At 34.7% G+C, this 20,283-nt stretch overlaps 1 protein-coding gene across 9 annotated transcripts in view; it reads left to right on the plus strand.

The window, feature by feature from the left end:
• The window catches only part of PPM1A (protein phosphatase, Mg2+/Mn2+ dependent 1A), a 47,064-nt gene extending 27,420 nt beyond the window's left edge, over nucleotides 1-19,644 (plus strand). For 2 of the 9 annotated variants that reach the window (XM_054449209.2, XM_054449214.2), the window contains exons 2-8: nucleotides 3,959-4,011; nucleotides 5,207-5,340; nucleotides 9,277-10,130; nucleotides 11,904-12,021; nucleotides 16,085-16,193; nucleotides 17,675-17,732; nucleotides 18,744-19,644. In XM_054449209.2, the coding sequence (XP_054305184.1) occupies nucleotides 3,959-4,011; nucleotides 5,207-5,340; nucleotides 9,277-10,130; nucleotides 11,904-12,021; nucleotides 16,085-16,193; nucleotides 17,675-17,732; nucleotides 18,744-18,773 (1,356 nt within the window). In that variant the 3' untranslated portion in view covers nucleotides 18,774-19,644. Of the gene's footprint in view, nucleotides 1-3,650; nucleotides 3,738-3,958; nucleotides 5,646-9,276; nucleotides 10,131-11,903; nucleotides 12,022-16,084; nucleotides 16,194-17,674; nucleotides 17,733-18,743 lie in introns of those variants that run through there. The other 7 variants (XM_054449211.2, XM_054449215.2, XM_054449210.2 and 4 more) reach the window with 6 other exon arrangements.
• Nucleotides 19,645-20,283: the final 639 nt, after the last annotated feature.

Raw genomic sequence — 20,283 nt, forward strand, 5'->3', positions numbered from 1 at the left:
TAGGTACTGTAAGAAAGCCCTGTGGTTGGAGTAGAGAATGTAGGGGAAGGGACAGTATGAAGTGAGATGAGGCTAGAGAAGGTACGTAGGGGCTTGACTACCCAGGGCCTTCATGTGAGCCATATTAAGCAGTTATTTATCCACCTCCTACCCCCAGCAGTGGAAAGCCATTGAGAAACTTTTAGTACAGAAGTGATATGGTGAAATTTGTATTTTGAAAGATTTACTTAGGCTGCAGTTTGGAGAATGAATTAGAGGGATGCCAGGATCCACGTGAAGAGACTAAAGAAGCTAGTATTCTGCAGTAAGAATGATGGTAGCTTGAGACTAGGGCATTGGTAGAAAAAAGTGGACAGATTTGAGAATGCTTAGGAAGCATATAACCCATGGGATTTGATGATGGACTGATGGGAGATGAGGTAGAGAGAGGTATCAAAGATATCCTTAGTTTCTGTTTCTTTTTCTGAGTTGGGGTCTTGCTGTATTGCCTAGGCTGGTCTTGAACTCCTGGATTCAAGCAATCTTACCGCCCCAGCCTCCAAGTAGTTGGGACTACAAGTATGCAACACCGCACCCAGTGAATGTTCTTGGTTTGTATTCACCTTGGTGGATGATGGTGCCATTCACTGGTAAAAGCTGCAGATATGTGAGAGTGCTCAGGGAGGCAGCATAGAATGGGAAAAGGGCCTACATGTAACTCTTGAGGAATGCCAATGTTTAATGGCTTGGGAGATGAAAATGAGCCTGCAAAGGAGACGACGGAAAAGCTTAGGGGTAGGAAGAAAGCTGGGAGTGTGTGTGTAGCATAATGAAAGGCCAATGGGAAGAGTGTTTCTGGAGGGAGTGTTATAGTTGAATGCTTCTGTGAGCAGCCAATTAGAGGAGGGCTAAAAATGTCCCTTAGATTAAGTGACTTGGAGGAACTTGATTTGGTAGAATGGCCAGACAGCCTTTTGGAGCATCACCATTTTTTTTTAAGAAGTTTAACTGTAAAGAGAAGAGAGGCACGTGGGTAGCTCGAGGGGAATAAGTCACATGAAAAGTTATTTTTAATGGGTAACATGGGTGACACTTGTGGCTTTAAAAGTGACACTCCAACAGAGAAATGTTGATAAAAAGGAGAAAAAGGAAAATAGTGTAAGATTCCTGAAAAAACTGTAAGTCATTTAAGACTCCTTTGAAACATGGGCACCAAAGCTAGTCTAGTAGAGGATTTATCATCAGTGAGAGGACAGAGTCCTATTACAGCAGAAAAGTAGGAGGAGAGGGTTATGAAAGAATTCATTGAAATGATTCACTCATTTATTGATCTTTTTTTTTCTGTAGTATCCAATCTGCCATTCATTGTCTCTATTGCAATTTTCAGTTCAGTAAATTGCTTTTCATTTCCATGAAACTATTTTCAGAGTATCTCTTTTTTAATTGACAGTCTGCAATTGTTTTATTCATTCAGTGTCATTTCATATCTTGGTTAGTTTCTAATTTTGAGCTAATGAATACTGAGTCTCCCTCTTTTTAACTTCTGAATTAAAAAAAAAAAGTCATCTTATTTTTCTCTGTTCATTTTTACACTTTATTTAGCCTAAGTATCTGAAATTGGCTTTGCTAGGAATTACAGTTAGTTCACTGTTGTTTTCTTTCAGTCCCAGACAAAAAAGAAAAATTTTAGATTTCTTTCTTTTCTCTTCTTCCTTTTTTTTTTTTTAAGGTCATTTATCTTTGGCAGTTTTAGAGATTTAGAAAAGAAAATATATAGACTTGTAGGCAGAAGAAGATATGGCGCTGAGGGAAGTTTTAGTTTTGTTCTGTGACAGTCTTCCCTATCTTGTATGTTGTCTTTAAAAAGCCTACACATTTAGATTTTCATTACCTCATTTGCAAGTATACAGGATAGCACATGTAGGAGAATTGGAGTGTAAGTCCAGAAACCTAAGTCTTATTCTTAGCCTTACTGCTGAACCAGCTTTGTAACCTTGGGCAAATTATTCTGTTTCTCTGCACCTTCTCATTTGTAAAATAGGTTTACACAAATCATTTCTACATTTTGGCTCTGATTCATTATGCAAGTTATCAAAATCAAATTTGTACCTATAAATTTGAGTAGTGTTTTATTATTTTTATTTTTTTAGGGACAGAGTCTTACTCTGTTGCCCAGGCTGGAGTGCAGTGGCACCATTATAGGTCACTGCAGCTTCAAATTCATGGGCCCAAGCAGTCCTCCTTCCTCAGCCTCCTGAGTAGCTAGGACTACAGGCATGCACCACTATGCCCTGCTAATCATTTTTACAGGGTCACGCTATTTTGCCCAGGCTGGTCTTGAACTGCCCTCAAGTGGTCCTCCCACCTCAGTCTCCCAAAGCACTGGGACTACAGGCATGTGCCACCATGTGTGGCTCTAATCATTTTTAAAGCAACAATCAGTGGGAAATTTCAGCTTCAAATGGGAGAAAAATTTCCAAAGATTAGCCTTTTTTTTTTTTTTTTTTACAGATTTGCTACAGTTTTGTTAATGTGCTTATTTCTCATTACCATAGATAACTTTGACATGGCTGCCTTGGATTACAAACTAGAATTTATTACTATTTCACATAGCTTGGGAAATTAAGTGTAGTTGGTGTAGCCTAAATTGTCCTTTATAGAGATGTAGCTGCAAGGGTTAGCATTTCTTATTTGAACCCCAGGTATGCAGTATATTGCTTAATACTCTATTGTTCCATAAATGTGCATTCCAGAAGTCAGCTGACCATTTGTCCTTATCTTTGAGGACAAAGTCCATACATATGTAAGCATTAGTGAGCAATGTAGAATATAAAGATTTGGTAGCAGTAGAGAGTTTACCCTCTACATCCCACTGCAAGTAATTTGAATATTGCCATATTATCCACTGTGACCTGTGCTGTTTGTTAACGTTCCTTTTCCCCACCTTCCCCAAGGAGCTTGCGGTCTCTCACTATATATTTTTTTCTCTCTGGATTTCCCTTCAGCCTTTAGATTTCTTATCTCTAATGCAAGTCTACTCTAGATTTTTCTCCCAAATGTTTAAAACCAAACCTATTATCTCAGTGGTCATCAAAGGTCCTCTAGTTACCAGTATCCACCCTTCTTGGAATGCCTGTTTAGCGGTGTTCTTTTGTTATATGAGTAAGAATAACTCTAGTATTTGCTAAGAGAATACAATTTTCTCCACATTGTATGTATCTATGTCCTTTGTTTATAGAGCCTGGGGGGGTGTTCTCTATTAGGTTATGTGTCCCTAGGTAAATAGAAAAATATAATGTAGGGTTTTATTACTCAACTTTTTAAGGATTCTGCTCAAATTGTCAGTTGAATAACTCTTGTTACCTTGGGGCTAACATGTTGCTTAGGGATTTTAAATATATATTTAAAAATAAAATATATAGAGCATTTTAAAAATTATTATTATTCACTATAATTCTGAGTAGATTAAACCAGATGACCGGGTTCCAAGACTCTACTATGAGTTCAGCTTTGCTTAATAAAAGGCAACGACTGAACATTAATTAATGACTTCTTGGCCTAGCCTTAAAATTTTTCAATTTAGGGATTAGTTTGGTTTTTAAAAGGTACAAAATGTTCATGAAATTTTCTGATTATATCAAATATTAATTCAGTCTTGTTTTTTGTCATAGTACTTTGTTTTGAAAAGTTCAGATCAACTGATAATACTAGTGCTGTGATGAGACTCAGCTTGTACTCAAGAATAGATTTATGACTAGGTGAGAACTAAAATTTCTCTCAGAAACTAACTAAAAACTTTCATGGACAAATTGAATCCCTTTGGGATTTACTATTTATGGATATATGCCAATTTAATTATTGGACTAAATAAAATACTCTTTATTAGTCCACTTATGGAAGATGACTGTGTAAACATAGTATTTGCAAGTAAGTACTTTTTGGTATTATATTTATATAATCAGCTCTTGTATCCGTGTAGCTTATAGTTGGCTGCTTCACCAGGACTCTACAAATTGCTCAGAACCCAAGGAGGTAAGATTTTTATATTGCCTATTTTCAGTATGTAAAAGTCCAGCCACAAAACTATTAATTTACCCTTGACTATATTTTTACAATTGCTATGGAGCTGAACCTAAAATTTTGTTAGATGGTTACTTGGTTTGTTACATTTTTATATACTAATATATATACTGTAATAATATACTGTATATATTTTTTAAAGTCTGGGGTTTGTTTTCAGAAAGTGTATTCTATCTTCAAAGAATTATTTGGTAGTTCCATGTGTGTATCTGGAAAATAACTACTGTACTTCTTTATAAAAGTGAGAGTGAGGTCCCTGTTAGTTGAGGTTGGAATCTAGACGTGGCTGTGTATGTAGGAATTAGTAATTAAACAGTGTCTGTTTGCTGACTGCCTCATTTTTGCCAGGCTCTGTATGGGTGCCTTGCAAGGCATTGCCTCATTTAAACCTTGCAGCAGCATTCAGAGGAAAGTATTAATATGCCCACTGTACAGATGAGGAAGTTGAGGAATGCTTTATTAGTAGGTGTGAAGTGTCTTAAGCATAATACCTCCCTCCTCAGCCTCGCTCCCTCATCCTAGTTAAGGGAATTGAGACACAGAGATAAGGCAACTTGCTGTTGACCTTCAGCAGATAACTTAACCTCACTGTGGCTCAGTTTCTTCATGAGTAAAACAGGGTACCTATCTTTTAGGATTGGTGTGAAGATTAAAGAAGTTAATACATATACAAAACTTTAGAACAGTGCTTGGCTAGTAGTAATCTCTCCATAAATATTAGATGTTATTATTAAGTCTGTGACCACCTGTTATCTCATGTAATTGTTCAGAGATAAAAATGTAGGCTATAGGAAAGAATAAGGAGGAAAGCCAGGCTCCTAATCTGTCTAATATAGAAGTGAATCTTAGTTAAATTTTAAGATAATCCTATGTGCTTTTAAAAGATTTCATAGTTTGCTTTTCTTTGGCTCCCAGTTTCTTTTTTTTTTGACTTCTTAGTACAGGTAACTTTTGAAGGAATTCAGCTTACCTTAGATGAACCAAAGGAAAGCTAAAAGCCGAGATAATTTAGAAAAACTAAAGCAGAGATTATGTTCCTAAATTCCCTGTTACTGCTTCAAAGTCCAGGAAACACCACGTGCAGATACAGTTGTATCCCATTGTTAGACCCTTTCCTGAAGCCATTCTCTTTTCTTTGTCTTCCCAGAGAGAAACTAGTCATTCAACAAAGATTGAACTTCTTCTGTGTGTTAGGCTGTGCTCCAAGTGCTGGGAAGACACCAGTGAATAAAACAGAAAGTCCCTGCTCTCATGGAGCTTACAGCCACTATTCTGAAGTTTGTCTGTATTCTGCTTATCCTTGTTTTTATACTTTCAGCAAATATGTGTATAGAATTGTTTTGCGGCCTTGTTCAGCATATTGTCTTCTTTTGTTTTTTAGGAATATTTGTGTTTATGTAATTAGATCTGTTTTTGATAAATTGTATTCTGTTATTTGTCCATCCTACCTTCTAATGAGCAGTTAGGTTATTTTCAACATTGACTATTATGGTTCTCCAAAAAGATCATTGAACATGTCACCTTGGATGGATGGATGGGAGAGTTTCTTCAAGACAGCATGTTTCAAACTTTTTGTTGTGACCACAGTAAGAATTATATACACCTCAGCTTAGTAAATACAAATATACACTTGGTACGAAAACTTAAAGAAACAGTATTTACTTACTTTTATCACCTGGGATGCACTCTATTTTGTTCTGTTTTCTTGAGACGTTGTTTCGCTCTTGCTGCCCAGGCTGGAGTGCAATGGCATGATCTTGGCTCACTGCAACCTCCACCTCCCAGGTTCAAACAATTCTCCTGCCTCAGCCTCCTGAGTAGTTGGGATTACAGGCGCCAGCCACCACACCCGGCTAATTTTTTGTATTAGTAGAGACAGTCTGGTCTCAAACTCCTGACCTCAATTAATCCACCCACCTCAGCCTCCTAAAGTGCTGAGATTACAGGCGTGAGCCACCGCGCTTGGCCTATTTTATCTTTTTCAAATGCAGTTTACACACAACCCAGCTGATTGGGTTGTGTGTAACCCATACTGATTAAACTGATTTATCACGTGTGTTCATTATTTTTAAAACGTTGTTTTGAGATCTACAATTAGAAGTGGAATTGCTGAGTAGTTGCTTAAGTGTATCTTCAGCTTCTTCAACTAGCTGCTGCCAGTTGCAATTCAGAATGGTTGAACCAATTTAAACTCCTATCGGCACTCTAGGGGATTTCCTCTTTGTCCACATTCTGACCAGCTCTTGATATTGCCAGATGGATGAGAAATGGCATTTGTTTTAAATGTGCCTTCCCCTATTTACTAATGAAGTGTTTAAAGTGTCTTTTAAAATATATCATGTAGAAGTTTAATTTAATGATAATCAGAGCTGGCAGCAAGGAGGAAATATTATTGTGATTGACTGCCTCCTCTGGCAGAAAAAATAGTGTAATAATTATATAATAATATCTATATTGAGTATTTATAATTTGCTAGATACTATACTTTGTGCACTGTATACATTATTTCATTTAATCTTCATAAGAATCTTGTGAGGTTAGTGCCTTCTTATATACTTTTTTTTTTTGAGACAGAGTCTCACTCTGTCATCCAGGCTGGAGTGCAGTGATGCGATTTCAGCTTGGCTCAGTGCAACCTCTGCCTCCAGGTTCAAGCCATTCTTCTGCCTCAGCCTCCCAAGTAGCCAGGATTACGGGCATGCGCCACCATGCCTGGCTAATTTTTGTATTTTTAGTAGAGATGGGGTTTCACCATATTGGCCAGGCTGGCCTAGAACTCCTGACCTCGTGATCCGCCCACCTAGGCCTCCTGAAGTGGTGGGATTACAGGCGTGAGCCACCACGCCTGGCTGCCTTCTTATATACTTTTACAATAACAGATGGAGAAAGAGATTCAGAAAGGTTCAGTAGTCACACTATTACTAAGTAGTAGAGCCAGAATTTAAACCCACATTGGTCTAATTTTATAACTTATTTTCTTTAGTACTTCATGCTATTGGTGAATTCTTAGAGGAAGGAAGTTTGTCATTACTATTCTCTTCTGTTGGTTTGTCTCTTAAATGTGTTTAAATTTTTGAGTTTCACTCACATCTCTTTTTTTCTTTTCTTTTCTCAAGATAGTGTAGTCTTTCCTCTGTAAAACTTCACCTTGTTGTTTCTAGTCTAGGATAGTGGTCTTGATTACTGCAGTTTTGGTTGATTATTTCTTGTTGGCCCTTAACGTGCCCCCATCTTCTGCCTTAGGCATTCCATCTAATCTTTTCCAGCAGTTTGCAACCTTACTGTGCCTCAGAATCACATATGAAAATTTGAAAATCATAGATACCTAGATTCCAACCCTACCCTGGAAATTCTGATTTGGAAATATTTATTTTTCAAAAAGTCCACAGATAATTCTGTTGCACAGCCATGGTAGAGACCCATTTTCTTAGGGGTTAATGATGCTTTAGAGTCACGCAGACTTGAATCAGAGCCCTGATTCCTTTAAACTTATTAGTTGAGTGATCTTGGCCGAGTTCTTTAATCTTGGCTAAGGTTCTTCATCTATAAATTGGAGATACTATTTTTATCTACCTTAGAGAGTTGTTGAAGAGATTAAATGAAGTAATGCTTGTAAAACACTTACCAGAGGGACTTAGAATACTTCTTAAACATTGCCTGCTAATAAGGTGTCATTATTACTTTATCCTTTATCCAGTCAAAATACTCACCTTTGCAGTGTGTATCAACTTGATGTCAGAAAAATAATCTGATAAATATCACCAGAAGGGATGAATGATAGCTAGTTTTCATTACTTACCTTTCATTAGTTGAACTGTACTAGGAGGCAGAGGAGTAGGCAGATGGTTTTATCACACCAATCAGCCAGTCTTTTCTGCCTGTGAATCAGTTTGGACCTATAAGGAAAATGAAGGGGAAAACAAATGTTTTTCTTTCCTTCCTAGGAGGATTTTCTTCTTGCCCTTTTTCTCCCAGTTTCCTCTCTGAGCTGAGTATCATTAGCATCATCAATACCCTAGTTTCAAAGCTGCATAGTGATTTACCTAGATACTTTTCTCCACCATTATTCCCTACTACCTAACTCCTCTTCACCTCCATTAAATCTCTGTTCGTCATGCTATCCTTCTTTTGGATTGCCTTTAGTTCGGTTGTGACTTACTTGATTACTTGAACCCATGTCTCTACATTTCTAAGCTATTGTTCAAGTAAGGGCCAAGGTAAATTCTAACCAGCTGTCTCTTTGCCTTGTGTGGGCCCATTCTAGACCAGTGGGTGTTAACTTTTGAGTATTGGGAAAGGATTCGATTAGCTGAGCCTTCAGGCTTGTCAGCAGGGCTGTCACTAGACCCCTTGATCTTCTTTATATACCTAATGGTCATAGAGTATAATAATAATGGTACATGTTATTACTATATGATTAATAGATTACTAGTAGTAATTTTGTTATATATGTATATAGGACACTTCGTTATGTGTATATATAATTGCTTGCAACTTGAAATTTGAGGCTAGAACATTTACAGTAATTTAATAACTTACTGACTTTATCAAAAACGGAAAAACTTCATGGAAAAGATAGAATGTAAGCTAGACTTAAAAGGATAGGTATACTTTTTTCTATAAATAGAAAGGATGAGGCAAGAGTTTCCAGTTAAGGAAACTGACATGAGCAAAGGCTTGAAGGAGCATGCAAATTTGGAGCATTGTGAGTAGATTATTTTTTAGTTTTTCAGAGTTCATGCAGTGGGAATAAAACTAGGGAATTTGAAATCAAGCTTGAAAATTCCTGAATGTTCAACCAAGATAAGATATTTGAATTAGTAGATTTTTTGGGTATATCATGAATTCGTTTGGCTTTTCTTAATTGATATACATACAACTTAGTCCTGAGCTTACACATGTTCATTGTATCATTAAACACTTAGCCTGGTTTGTTTAAGTTGATGGCCACTGCCAGGTCTCCTTTCTGTCTTCTCCCCTTTATCCCAGTGCTTTAAGTTTTTTTCTGCCTTTTTGTCTGTTATAATCTGTGCTTCATCAGGCTTTCCCCCAGTTCCTCCTTGTTAATCTCCAGATTCCATGTCAGCAACACAATGAATGTCTGCTTATCACGAGTTGTGAATTCCCACATATCTCTTTCACTTATTAAAAAGATTGTTTGGTACATATTTTGTTTATAAGACAGTTATTGACTTTCCTGTTTCTCTTCCTTTGCAGACCTAGAGGATCAAGACATAATGGGAGCATTTTTAGACAAGCCAAAGATGGAAAAGCATAATGCCCAGGGGCAGGGTAATGGGTTGCGATATGGGCTAAGCAGCATGCAAGGTTGGCGTGTTGAAATGGAGGATGCACATACGGCTGTGATCGGTTTGCCAAGTGGACTTGAATCGTGGTCATTCTTTGCTGTGTATGATGGGCATGCTGGTTCTCAGGTTGCCAAATACTGCTGTGAGCATTTGTTAGATCACATCACCAATAACCAGGATTTTAAAGGGTCTGCAGGAGCACCTTCTGTGGAAAATGTAAAGAATGGAATCAGAACAGGTTTTCTGGAGATTGATGAACACATGAGAGTTATGTCAGAGAAGAAACATGGTGCAGATAGAAGTGGGTCAACAGCTGTAGGTGTCTTAATTTCTCCCCAACATACTTATTTCATTAACTGTGGAGACTCAAGAGGTTTACTTTGTAGGAACAGGAAAGTTCATTTCTTCACACAAGATCACAAACCAAGTAATCCGCTGGAGAAAGAACGAATTCAGAATGCAGGTGGCTCTGTAATGATTCAGCGTGTGAATGGCTCTCTGGCTGTATCAAGGGCCCTTGGGGATTTTGATTACAAATGTGTCCATGGAAAAGGTCCTACTGAGCAGCTTGTCTCACCAGAGCCTGAAGTCCATGATATTGAAAGATCTGAAGAAGATGATCAGTTCATTATCCTTGCATGTGATGGTATCTGGGATGTTATGGGAAATGAAGAGCTCTGTGATTTTGTAAGATCCAGACTTGAAGTCACTGATGACCTTGAGAAAGTTTGCAATGAAGTAGTCGACACCTGTTTGTATAAGGTAGCTAGACTTTTTTAAAAAACATAAAATGATTTTATGCCATATTAATCACTACTCTAGTATTTAATCATCTTAGAATCTGTAATTCTGAAAACTAAGTTTTTGGCACAATTGTAGGATACTGTTCACCAATTATGAAAATATAGGAACACTATGTAGAAATAAATTACCCAGTTACCATCTCTGCAAGAGTTATAAGCTGAATGTTTAGTCTTACTACCTGTGCTTTGTAATAATGTGGAAGATTATCAAAGGTAAAAAGATTTTATCAGAGTGCATGTTTTGAAAGAAAGAGGGTGGGGAGGGTTAGGCCTCAGTGTCTATAAATGAAAAGCATTTTAGAGTTTTAATATTTGACCATGTGATACCAGTACATTTATGATATCCTAATCTTTTGAAACTAAGGTTTAATGGGTCTGTAGCACTTAAAAGAGGAATGCAGTGATCATTAGACGTGATGTAATAGAAATAGCCTTGTACATGGAGTCAGAAGAACTTGCTATGAGACTGTGTATGGTTTTAGGTAAGCTATTTAAACTCTAATCAGTTTTTTTCGTCATAAAAAGGGTAAGACATTATTATCTTGTCTCATGGCGTTGTCAGGAGGATCAAATGGGATAATATACACAGGTGAGCTAGCTCAGCCCCTTTATTTTACAGATGAGGAAGCTGAAGCCAGAGAAGGTTCTACAAACTTAAGAGTCAGACAGACTTGAGACCAAGGCTTACCTCTATTACTTTTGTACTCTACATTCCTGAATGAATTGTTCAACCTCTCTCAGCTTTAAAATGGAGATAATAGTATCTTATAGGACTGTTGAGGAATTAATGAGCATGTGTGTGTGTGTGTGTGTATATACATATATATGTATATATATATATATAATGCCTAGTTTAGCATATAATACATGCTACACCCTTTCCTACAGATATTATAAGTGACTTGTACAGAGTTTTATACATTGCTAACAGCATTAAGACTAGAAAATCAAGGCCCTTGACTTGGGTTCAGTGTTCTTTCTGCCACACTCTGTTCTGTTTTGTCAATAATGGTTATTAACTTATTCTTTGATTTTTTTTAAACAAATGTTGACTTTTTAAAATTCTTCTGAGGGTATATATTTGATATCAAATATTTAATTATAGCATTTGAATACTTAGATGTCTTTAAAAATGAATGTAGTTCCTAAAAGTTGTCAGTTTTTTTAGTTATACAAGTTAAAAGCTGGTTTATAAACCTTATGTAGTTTTACCTCTTATTTCATATTTCTACTTACGAAGCAAATGTATTAGCCCCACAATTTATAATTTATTTTAAATGTAATTTTATCAGGTACATACCACTACAGGTCAAATCCTATCGTAAACAATGCCACTAAAATTTTCTATCATGTTGTATGGAATGAGTGTGTGTACACATGTATATTTGTATTTGGTATCACTTCAAATTAAGTCACCAGTAAATGTTTAGAAATAGTATTGTTTTATAGAATTATAAAAACTTATTGTTACAGTGAGATTAACCTGTAATGTTTCTCTCCTATCTTTTGGAGTATTGGTTATACTGTATTCTCTCTATACTGTTTGGGGGAGGGGGAGTCATTGCACACACACATGCACGCGTGTGCATATGTGCACATATGTATTTTTTCTCCCTGAAAGTAACATTTTCACTAGAACAAGTATAACTGTAATTGGCACAGCTGTAAAGATTCTCAAGGCTTTGAAGAGCAAAAAGAAAGCTAAAATATTCTCAAATTTTTTTCTTCCCAGGGAAGTCGAGACAACATGAGTGTGATTTTGATCTGTTTTCCAAATGCACCCAAAGTATCACCAGAAGCAGTGAAGAAGGAGGCAGAGTTGGACAAGTACCTGGAATGCAGAGTAGAAGGTGGATCATTTAACAAAAAATAAGTAGCTTTATTAAAGAAAAATCTTCAACACAATCAAACTTTAACATTTTAGCTTTTAGATTTTTATGTGTCTTTGACATCTAGTGTCTAGTGTACGAAAGTGGAAAAGGACATTTCTGTAGTAGCTGTTAAGATGTATGCAGTTGTCCTATCACAGTTATATTAGAAATAACAACTAGTGTGGAAAGTAACGTACATTCTGTTCAAGATACTTTTGTTTTAAAAGGCTAAAATGTTTGTGTGCTCTAAAATTCTTAATGAATTCACTGGCATGAGTAATTTTATGCCGGGAAAATCTGATTTGTGGTCTATTTAATTACAAAGAGATTGTGATGGTGATAATTTGAATACCATCTTTCTGTGAAAAGCTGTGTATATTAATTTTTAATCTCTAGGGCCTTTTTTCAATAACTTGAAAATCACAGCCTCATCATTAGCAGCTTTATATACACAGCTTTAAAAAATTTGCTTTAAACTGTTTCAGAGCTTCTTACCTAAGCCATAAACTGTCTCACCTAAACAAGATAGACCTCAATAAAAGACATAATATTTCTCCACCTGGCAGAAAAAGTAACTGCCAAGTAAGATTAAGAAATAAGTTGGGCATTTCTGGAGTATGTTTCTCATAATTCTGCAGAGACTTCCAGTTTATTGCATATATGCAGTAAAGTGTATATATTATGCAGTTTCTCTAAGAAAAACTTGATGTGACTTTAATAGTGTTAAAACATGAAAATGCTGATGAGCTGAGGTAGAAAAAAAACAAGAAAAAAAATTTAAAAATAGCGTTAAAATGCATTTTAGGCTCCTAATGTCGTTAATTTGCACGTTAAAGACCTCTAATCGCATGCAAGCATTGACCTACCACACCTACATCCCACTGTGGCTGCATTATTAAAATTACTATTCACTTTAATTTTGTTTTTTCCCTTTTTACTGTTTGATACCAATCATAATCAGTCTGATACTAGAATCATGATTGGTTTTGTTCTTTAGTACTGTCTAGAGCTACTATTTTGTTTTTATTGCCGTCCGCCACTTGATAGTCATACATCTAGTATGTGTTTGTACTTCTTAGTATTGCATTCATTGGACGTACTATTCAACGAATTTGTCTCCTTACTGTTACCAAGGGTCTTGGAATTTTTATATTTTAAATTAATCATTCAATATAAGTTATTTATAGGTATAGTACAATTTTAAAATATTTAGAATGCTACAATCATTGGTTCAAACTATTGATTAGTGGGAAAATTTAAATTCATAAGAATAATATGTATAGGGATAAGTTGATATTTAATGTATTGGGACTTTAACTTGGGCAGACATGTTTTCTTATTGGTTTAAAGAAGTAATAAGTATTTTAATATTTTTACTATGAAATGGGATCCAATTTTAGAAATGAATTGCTACTTTTCTCTTTAGTGTGTACTCTTTAAGTTTTAGATGGAATTATGAAATATTCACTTTACGTAATTTTGTTACAATAATAAGTTTTATATTTCTTATTATCAAGCAAGAGTTGCCACCTGGACAGAGTTTACATTGATACTCAATATTTTTGATATGTTAAAGTGTTACTATACTTGTACCATTCAATTGGAGATTGTCATAAATTAAATATGGTATTTTTTACTCAGATTTGATGAGACTGCAACTAGAGAATAAATATTACATTAAAATTGCTGCTATTTTAAAACATAGAATGTAACTGTTTGTATTGTAAAAGTTGTTGTGTGTCCTCAGTGAAAAATACTGCCTTCAGCTTCCAAAGCAGGCACCCGAATGCCTTTTTCTTTTCTCTCTCTCTCTTTCTTTAAATACATGCCTTCACTAGATTGCTGTGACCTACTAAACCTCATTTTATTTGCTTGGAACATTTTTGGCTTCTCTGTCCACACCGTAGAAAAGGACAAAGGCCTTCCAGCTCTCTTTTTCTCTTATTTGTTCCCTTCTAAATACTTGACTCTCTGGGGGTGTGAAAAGATTCAGCTCATAATTTATACTACTATTAATTTTGTGGTCCTTCTAAGCCAATTTAAAATTATACTTTTGTGTATATATTTTCAAAATGTTTGCTACTGACTACCTTAGCTTTGAAGTTGCTAATTTGGAGATGACTGATAGAATCCCTGAAACTTCGTGGAGGGGAGTGGAAAGGAGCAGAATGTGTTTGTATATATGTATGTGAAACATGGATCTTCTATACATAAATATTCTTTAGAAAAAGCGTTCAGTCTTTTTACAATTCTAAGTAAAACGTATAGGTCAACAGAAATTAAAGGACTATTTCTTAAAATTCATTTATTTTTCTTTTTTGAAAGCAGACAGAAGCAAGGCTAGTATAGCATGAATGGTCAGGTAGTTTAAATGCGTTGTCCCACGTGGAACGGGAGATATTAACTGTTTTTAAAGCTTTACATTATTTTTTTACAAGAATTTGTTTTCCTGTAATTTTCTTCACAGTTAAAATATCCTAATTTATATTTTAACAAAAGAGATGTAAGATACATCAAATATAGATGATTCAAGGTAATGTTTTTTAGACCTGAAACCATTATTGATTCAATTTATCATCAGTGTTTATTTCTATTGTATCTAGTTATCTATCCAAATAATTGTATTGGCTTAGTGGAGACTGTATGTTAAGTGTATTAGTTTTAGATTGTGAAATTGTGCAGTTTAGGTAAACATCAAATCCCTTTATTTTTGTACAGCAGATTTCCAGCATTAGAACCATGTAGAACAAATATACTAGATGTTAAAGATTACGCAATAAAGGAACTTGGCAAACCAAATCTGAGATCCTTGCTTTTTGTTCAGATTTAAGACTGTTTTTTTTTTTTAAGGCAAAAAATAATAGATGGTAAAAATTTGGCCTTTACTCTAAAAGGACAGTTTGAACCATTTAAAGAAATATTATGGGTAGCCATGTCTTTAAAAATTTTGAGGCCTGAACAAAGGATGAATCTTTATATGCATTGTTATTTTCAAAGGTATTTACAAATTGAGAAGCAGAATGATGATTTCTTGCCCCACTAATGACAAATAAAATACCATTTCTTACTATAAACATTGAAAAACAAAAACTGAACAAAACTTGAACATATAACTTACAAATACTTTTGACTTGAATTTGCATGTGGAGTATGTGTGCTAAAACTGCAAGTGAAGACTTTTTATACTTAGAGGAATAGTTTTAGAGTTCTTTGTAAAGTTCTTTGTTCTTAATTTTTTATATTCTGTGATGTGAATAATAGTATGCATCTGCATGATAACACTGCAGATCATATTGCTGTGCCCTTATAATAACTGGATATTTTAAAATTCTTTTAAATGCAGTTGTATGGTTTATCAAATGGTTCTCTTTTTAAACATTTTGTAAGGAAATTTAGACCTTTTCTATTCAAGGCTTTGTGGAAGTAATCAATGAAGGAAATGGTATTATATATCTGTACAGTATATTGTTTAAAGGTACTTTAGAGAAGAATTAAACTGAGACAGTGATGTTCAAGTACATAATCTGTGCATGCTATTTAAGTATCATTTTGCAAATATAAAAATAATTGAGTTAGTATATAATCTATAAATTTCCCTATAATTAAGGGTTGTTATTTTCAAATCTTGAAATTGTTTATTTTTTAAAATTCCACACAGTGTATTACATAGGGCAAAGTTCAGGAAACATGTTTCCAGTCTAAAGAGAGGAGCAATGTAAGAAGAAACTAGTTTGACATCTTAAGAAAGGATATTCTCACTTGTGCACACATATCCTTGATTATATAATATGCTGATTTAACATGAAATATTTTTTCACATTTTAATTTTGATTTGAAGTTAATCTTATATGTCATTTTGTGCATTTTTTGTCATAAATCTTCAAAGGTCAACCTGATTTTTTTTTTTTCTTTAATGATACCAGATTAGAAAAATCTCAGATGTGGTAAATGCCATCTTTAAAAAGCTAGGTTATCTTTGTTTCGGTTTTCTTTTTAATTAAATTTGGATAACACTTACAAAAAAAGTACTTCTGATTCCCAGAAATCATAAAGAAGCAGGGGGAAGGCGTCCCCGACTTAGTCCATGTGATGCGCACATTAGCGAGTGAGAACATCCCCAGCCTCCCACCAGGGGGTGAATTGGCAAGCAAGTAAGTTACATTCTGTACACTCTTATGCTTTATGTCAGTGTATGAAAATGTTAGGTATTCATTGATAAAATGTGTGTTTACCTAATTTCTGAACTGATGCATTTAGTTATCTGTTTTAACCTGTGATTTCAATTTTTTTTTTAGTATTAGAATATCTAGAGCTTGTTTAGACATAAGTATCAGTATCATTGTTTGTAACTAATTGCAGTGAGGGTTGTCTTTATTGGAAGCTTGGTTGGCATTGATTTCCTCGTAGAGCATAAATGAGATAATATACTGAAAGAACTTTTTAAACTAAATTACATAGCACTACATAAAAATTTACAAAATTCTAAGTGTCATTGTTATTAGTAGTATAATTTGCTTTGGTCTGTCCCTGAGTAACTTAACACCCTGAAAATTCCCCTTCCTCATATGGACCATGTTTCTATGCCTGATTTTCCCAGTATTTTTGGTTGTTGATTGCTGGTTAGTTGGTTTTAGGTGTCAGGGAAGAAGATAGAATATATTTCTTTCTTTTCCCTTTCCACTTTAGTTCATGGAATTGGACTACTTTGTGTTAAATATTAAGCTTACATCTTTACATAATAAAGTGGAAAATTCAAGCAATTCCAAGGGTTAAAACATTTTTACCTCAAATATCCATATAATTGACTTACAAACGTAAAACTTGCAAATACCTTTGGCTTGAATTTGGATATAGAGTAAATGTGCTAAAACTTACAAGTGAAGACTTCTTGTACTTACAGTGAAGATATATTATTGACTAATTTTCTCGATTCTCTACTGTGTTTTGCAAGTGTGACCATGTTCTATATAATCACTAAATAGTGATTATAAAAGTTCCTGTTTGAAGCTTTTATTTTTTGGAAACTTTTTTTCCATATGACTTTCTGTGAAACGATCTATAAAATTGCTTCAAGTCAATTTTGGAAGTAGGGAGACTATAACTTATAAATACACTACAAATTTTTTAATAAAGTGTTACTCAAAACTAATTCCTAGACTTGTCATGGAAATGTCTTATTTGACATTTCAGTTTTAATATAACTTTTAAAAAGGGCATTAAGAAAAGTAGAAGCTTAAATATAATCTGAGACTTCAAAACTACGATGCAACTCAACTAGCTTATGTTAGTGTTATATCTTAAGAATGGCATTGCCATTGATGCCTCATAACCATTTAAACCAATTCAAATGGAAGTAGACTATATAGACTTTTTTTTTTAATCTGTAATTTTTAGCCTTCTATTAACTGGGTTGGTAGAGTGTTATAACACATTTTAGAGTAGATTCACCTCTGCTTTAACATAGGAGCCCAAATATCTTAAAAGTGAGGCTCACTATTGACAGCAAGAAATAGAAATAAAATAATTTCTGAGTATAAGATTATCTTAGAAATTTTAGTAAACACCTGGCTATGAGTTACTAAGCAATGTTTTGCTTACGAAGAATTAATTTTCTGCATTTTTTTACACTTAGGAGGAATGTTATTGAAGCCGTTTACAATAGACTGAATCCTTACAAAAATGACGACACTGTAAGTAGCATTTTAGCTCCCTCTGCTTTCCCTTCCCCTCCACTCTAAATGCATATCCTTCCTACCTGTTTTTGCAGAGCTGTTCACTGTACCCATTCTCTTACACACACCCCTGATTGATTGCTCTGAACTCTGCTTGCTCTGATCTCTGCCTGCACCACAGTTCTAGTGATTCAGGACATAATCATGGTGAGTGGCCACCTCTCTCAAAAAAGAAGAAAGTCCTTTTGAATTATTCTGGATTTTTTAAGTCTTTACAAGCAATCAACTTCAGAAGGTTTGCCTCCACTACATGGTTTTTTTTGTTTTGTTTTTTGTTTTTTTCCCGAAGTTGGGACTATCTCTACTCAGAATGTTGTCTTATTCTGAGTTTTGTAAGCAGGTGCAGCAGAACTTCAGAATGTCTGTCTCCACTAAATAGTTCTTATGGTTGGAAATACCTTTGTCAGGAATCCTGAAGTATATACTTCACTTAAATATTAGAGAATTGTTTGCATAAATAGACATTAGAATGCCATACTCTCCAGTTAAGTGTTCTATTGCAATTCTGTTGTATGATGTTTATAGAAAAGTGATAACTTAAAGATCATGTGGGCACAGCTCTGAAATATTTTATGTATTGCATTATGAAGCTTCCTCACATATTACTTGAGTTCTTAATCTTTTCTGATGCAATAAAGGTTTATAAAAGTGGAATTCTAAAACTGTATTGGATTTCATTAAAGAAAAATTCTTTTTAGTAGATTTATTGATTTAGTAATACATTTGGTCAGCCTCATCATAAAACCGCATTTCAAATATTTTCCAAAAACAAAGGATTAACAATTCTTTGAACAGATTAAACATTGCTATTTCATATGTACACATATATACTTATATACTTTAAAAAACATTTATATTCTAAAAGTCATCTTTAGAGAACATTATCTTTCTCCATTATCCAGAAAGTATGGTGTATTTTGGCACCGCTAAATTTTAACGTTGTTCCTTGTTTTGCTTCCTTTTACAAAGGACTCTACATCAACAGATGATATGTGGTAAAACTGCTCATCTAGCCATGGAATTTACCTTCACCTCCAAAGGAGAGTACAGCTCAACTTTGTTGAACCTTTTAACATCCATCCTCAACTTTAAGGAAGGGGATATGACATGGGTGAGAATGATTACATCAGAGAACTTCAGCAGTACAACAGCTAGCCCAGAACTGATTTTTTTTTTTTTTGTAAATTTGAGACTTATGTAAACGTGATTTCAAACCATAATTCATGTTGTAAATCAGACTCCAGCAATTTTTGTTGTATGATTTTGTTTTTTTGTAAAGTGTAATTGTCCTTGTACAAAATGCTCATATTTAATTATGAACTGCTTTAAATCACTATCAAAGTTACAAGAAATGTTTGGCTTATTGTGTGATGCAACAGATATATAGCCCTTTCAAGTCATGTTGTGTTTGGACTTGGGGTTGGAATAGGGAGAGCAGCAGCCATGTCAGCTACATGCTCAAATGTGCAGATGATTGTGGAAAATAACCTCAAAATCTTACAAAGCTGAACATCCAAGGAGTTATTGAAAACTATCTTAAATGTACTTGGTAGGGGAGTTGGCATTGTTGATAAAGCCAGTCCCTTCATTTAACTGCCTTTCAGGATGTTCCTTCATTGTTTCCATGAGTATTGCAGGTAATAATACAGTGTATTCATAAGAATCTCAATCTTGGGGCTAAATGCCTTGTTTCTTTGCACCTCTTTTACAAGTCCTTACATTTAATTACTAATTGATAAGCAGCAGCTTCCTACATATAGTAGGAAACTGCCACATTTTTGCTATCATGATTGGCTGGGCCTGCTGCTGTTCCTAGTAAGATATTCTGAATTCCATTTTATCAATAAAGCTTGATTTAACAAACAAGAAACTTAATCATGTATGTGTAATTCCTCTTTTACCCCGGCCTTTTAAAACACTGTGCCATTGTAATGAGACGTTTCTCATAGGGAAAGATGTTAGTCTCTTTTAATTGGACAACACTGTTACTCGAGGCATAGATGAAACTGTTTCCTTCCATTAGAAAGACTAAAAGATTTAATTCTTGGTTGTACCTTAATCTATTTTTTAAATAGGTTTCTTTCAGGCTGCTTATTTTTCATTAAGATGTGTATCAGCTTGGATTTGCCTACTGTTTAATTAAAATAATTGTCAAAGTTTGACAATCTAACACTCTATGGTAGGGGGGGGGGTGTGTGTGTGTGTTTGTGAGTGTGTGTTTGCCTGTGATTTTTAATTGGCCCATGTCTTTAGAATCCAAGTGGTTAAGATGTATTTGTGATTTGAAATATAGCATGTTGATAATATTTAGCTGTTGGCCTTTACAAATAACTTTCAAAGCTTAAGGAATTGTAGATATAAAAGTAACCTAATTTAATTTAGGCTTAAATTCCTCTGATTAAGCATGTGAAAGTAAGTTTTAAAATCTGTCACATTGAAAAGATTACTGTTCCGTGCCCTTCTGTATTTTTGTCTCTTTAGGTTGAATATTGTATTTATCACCATGTAA

Source organism: Pongo pygmaeus, chromosome 15, assembly GCF_028885625.2.
Source record: "Pongo pygmaeus isolate AG05252 chromosome 15, NHGRI_mPonPyg2-v2.0_pri, whole genome shotgun sequence".
NCBI lineage: Eukaryota > Metazoa > Chordata > Mammalia > Primates > Hominidae > Pongo > Pongo pygmaeus.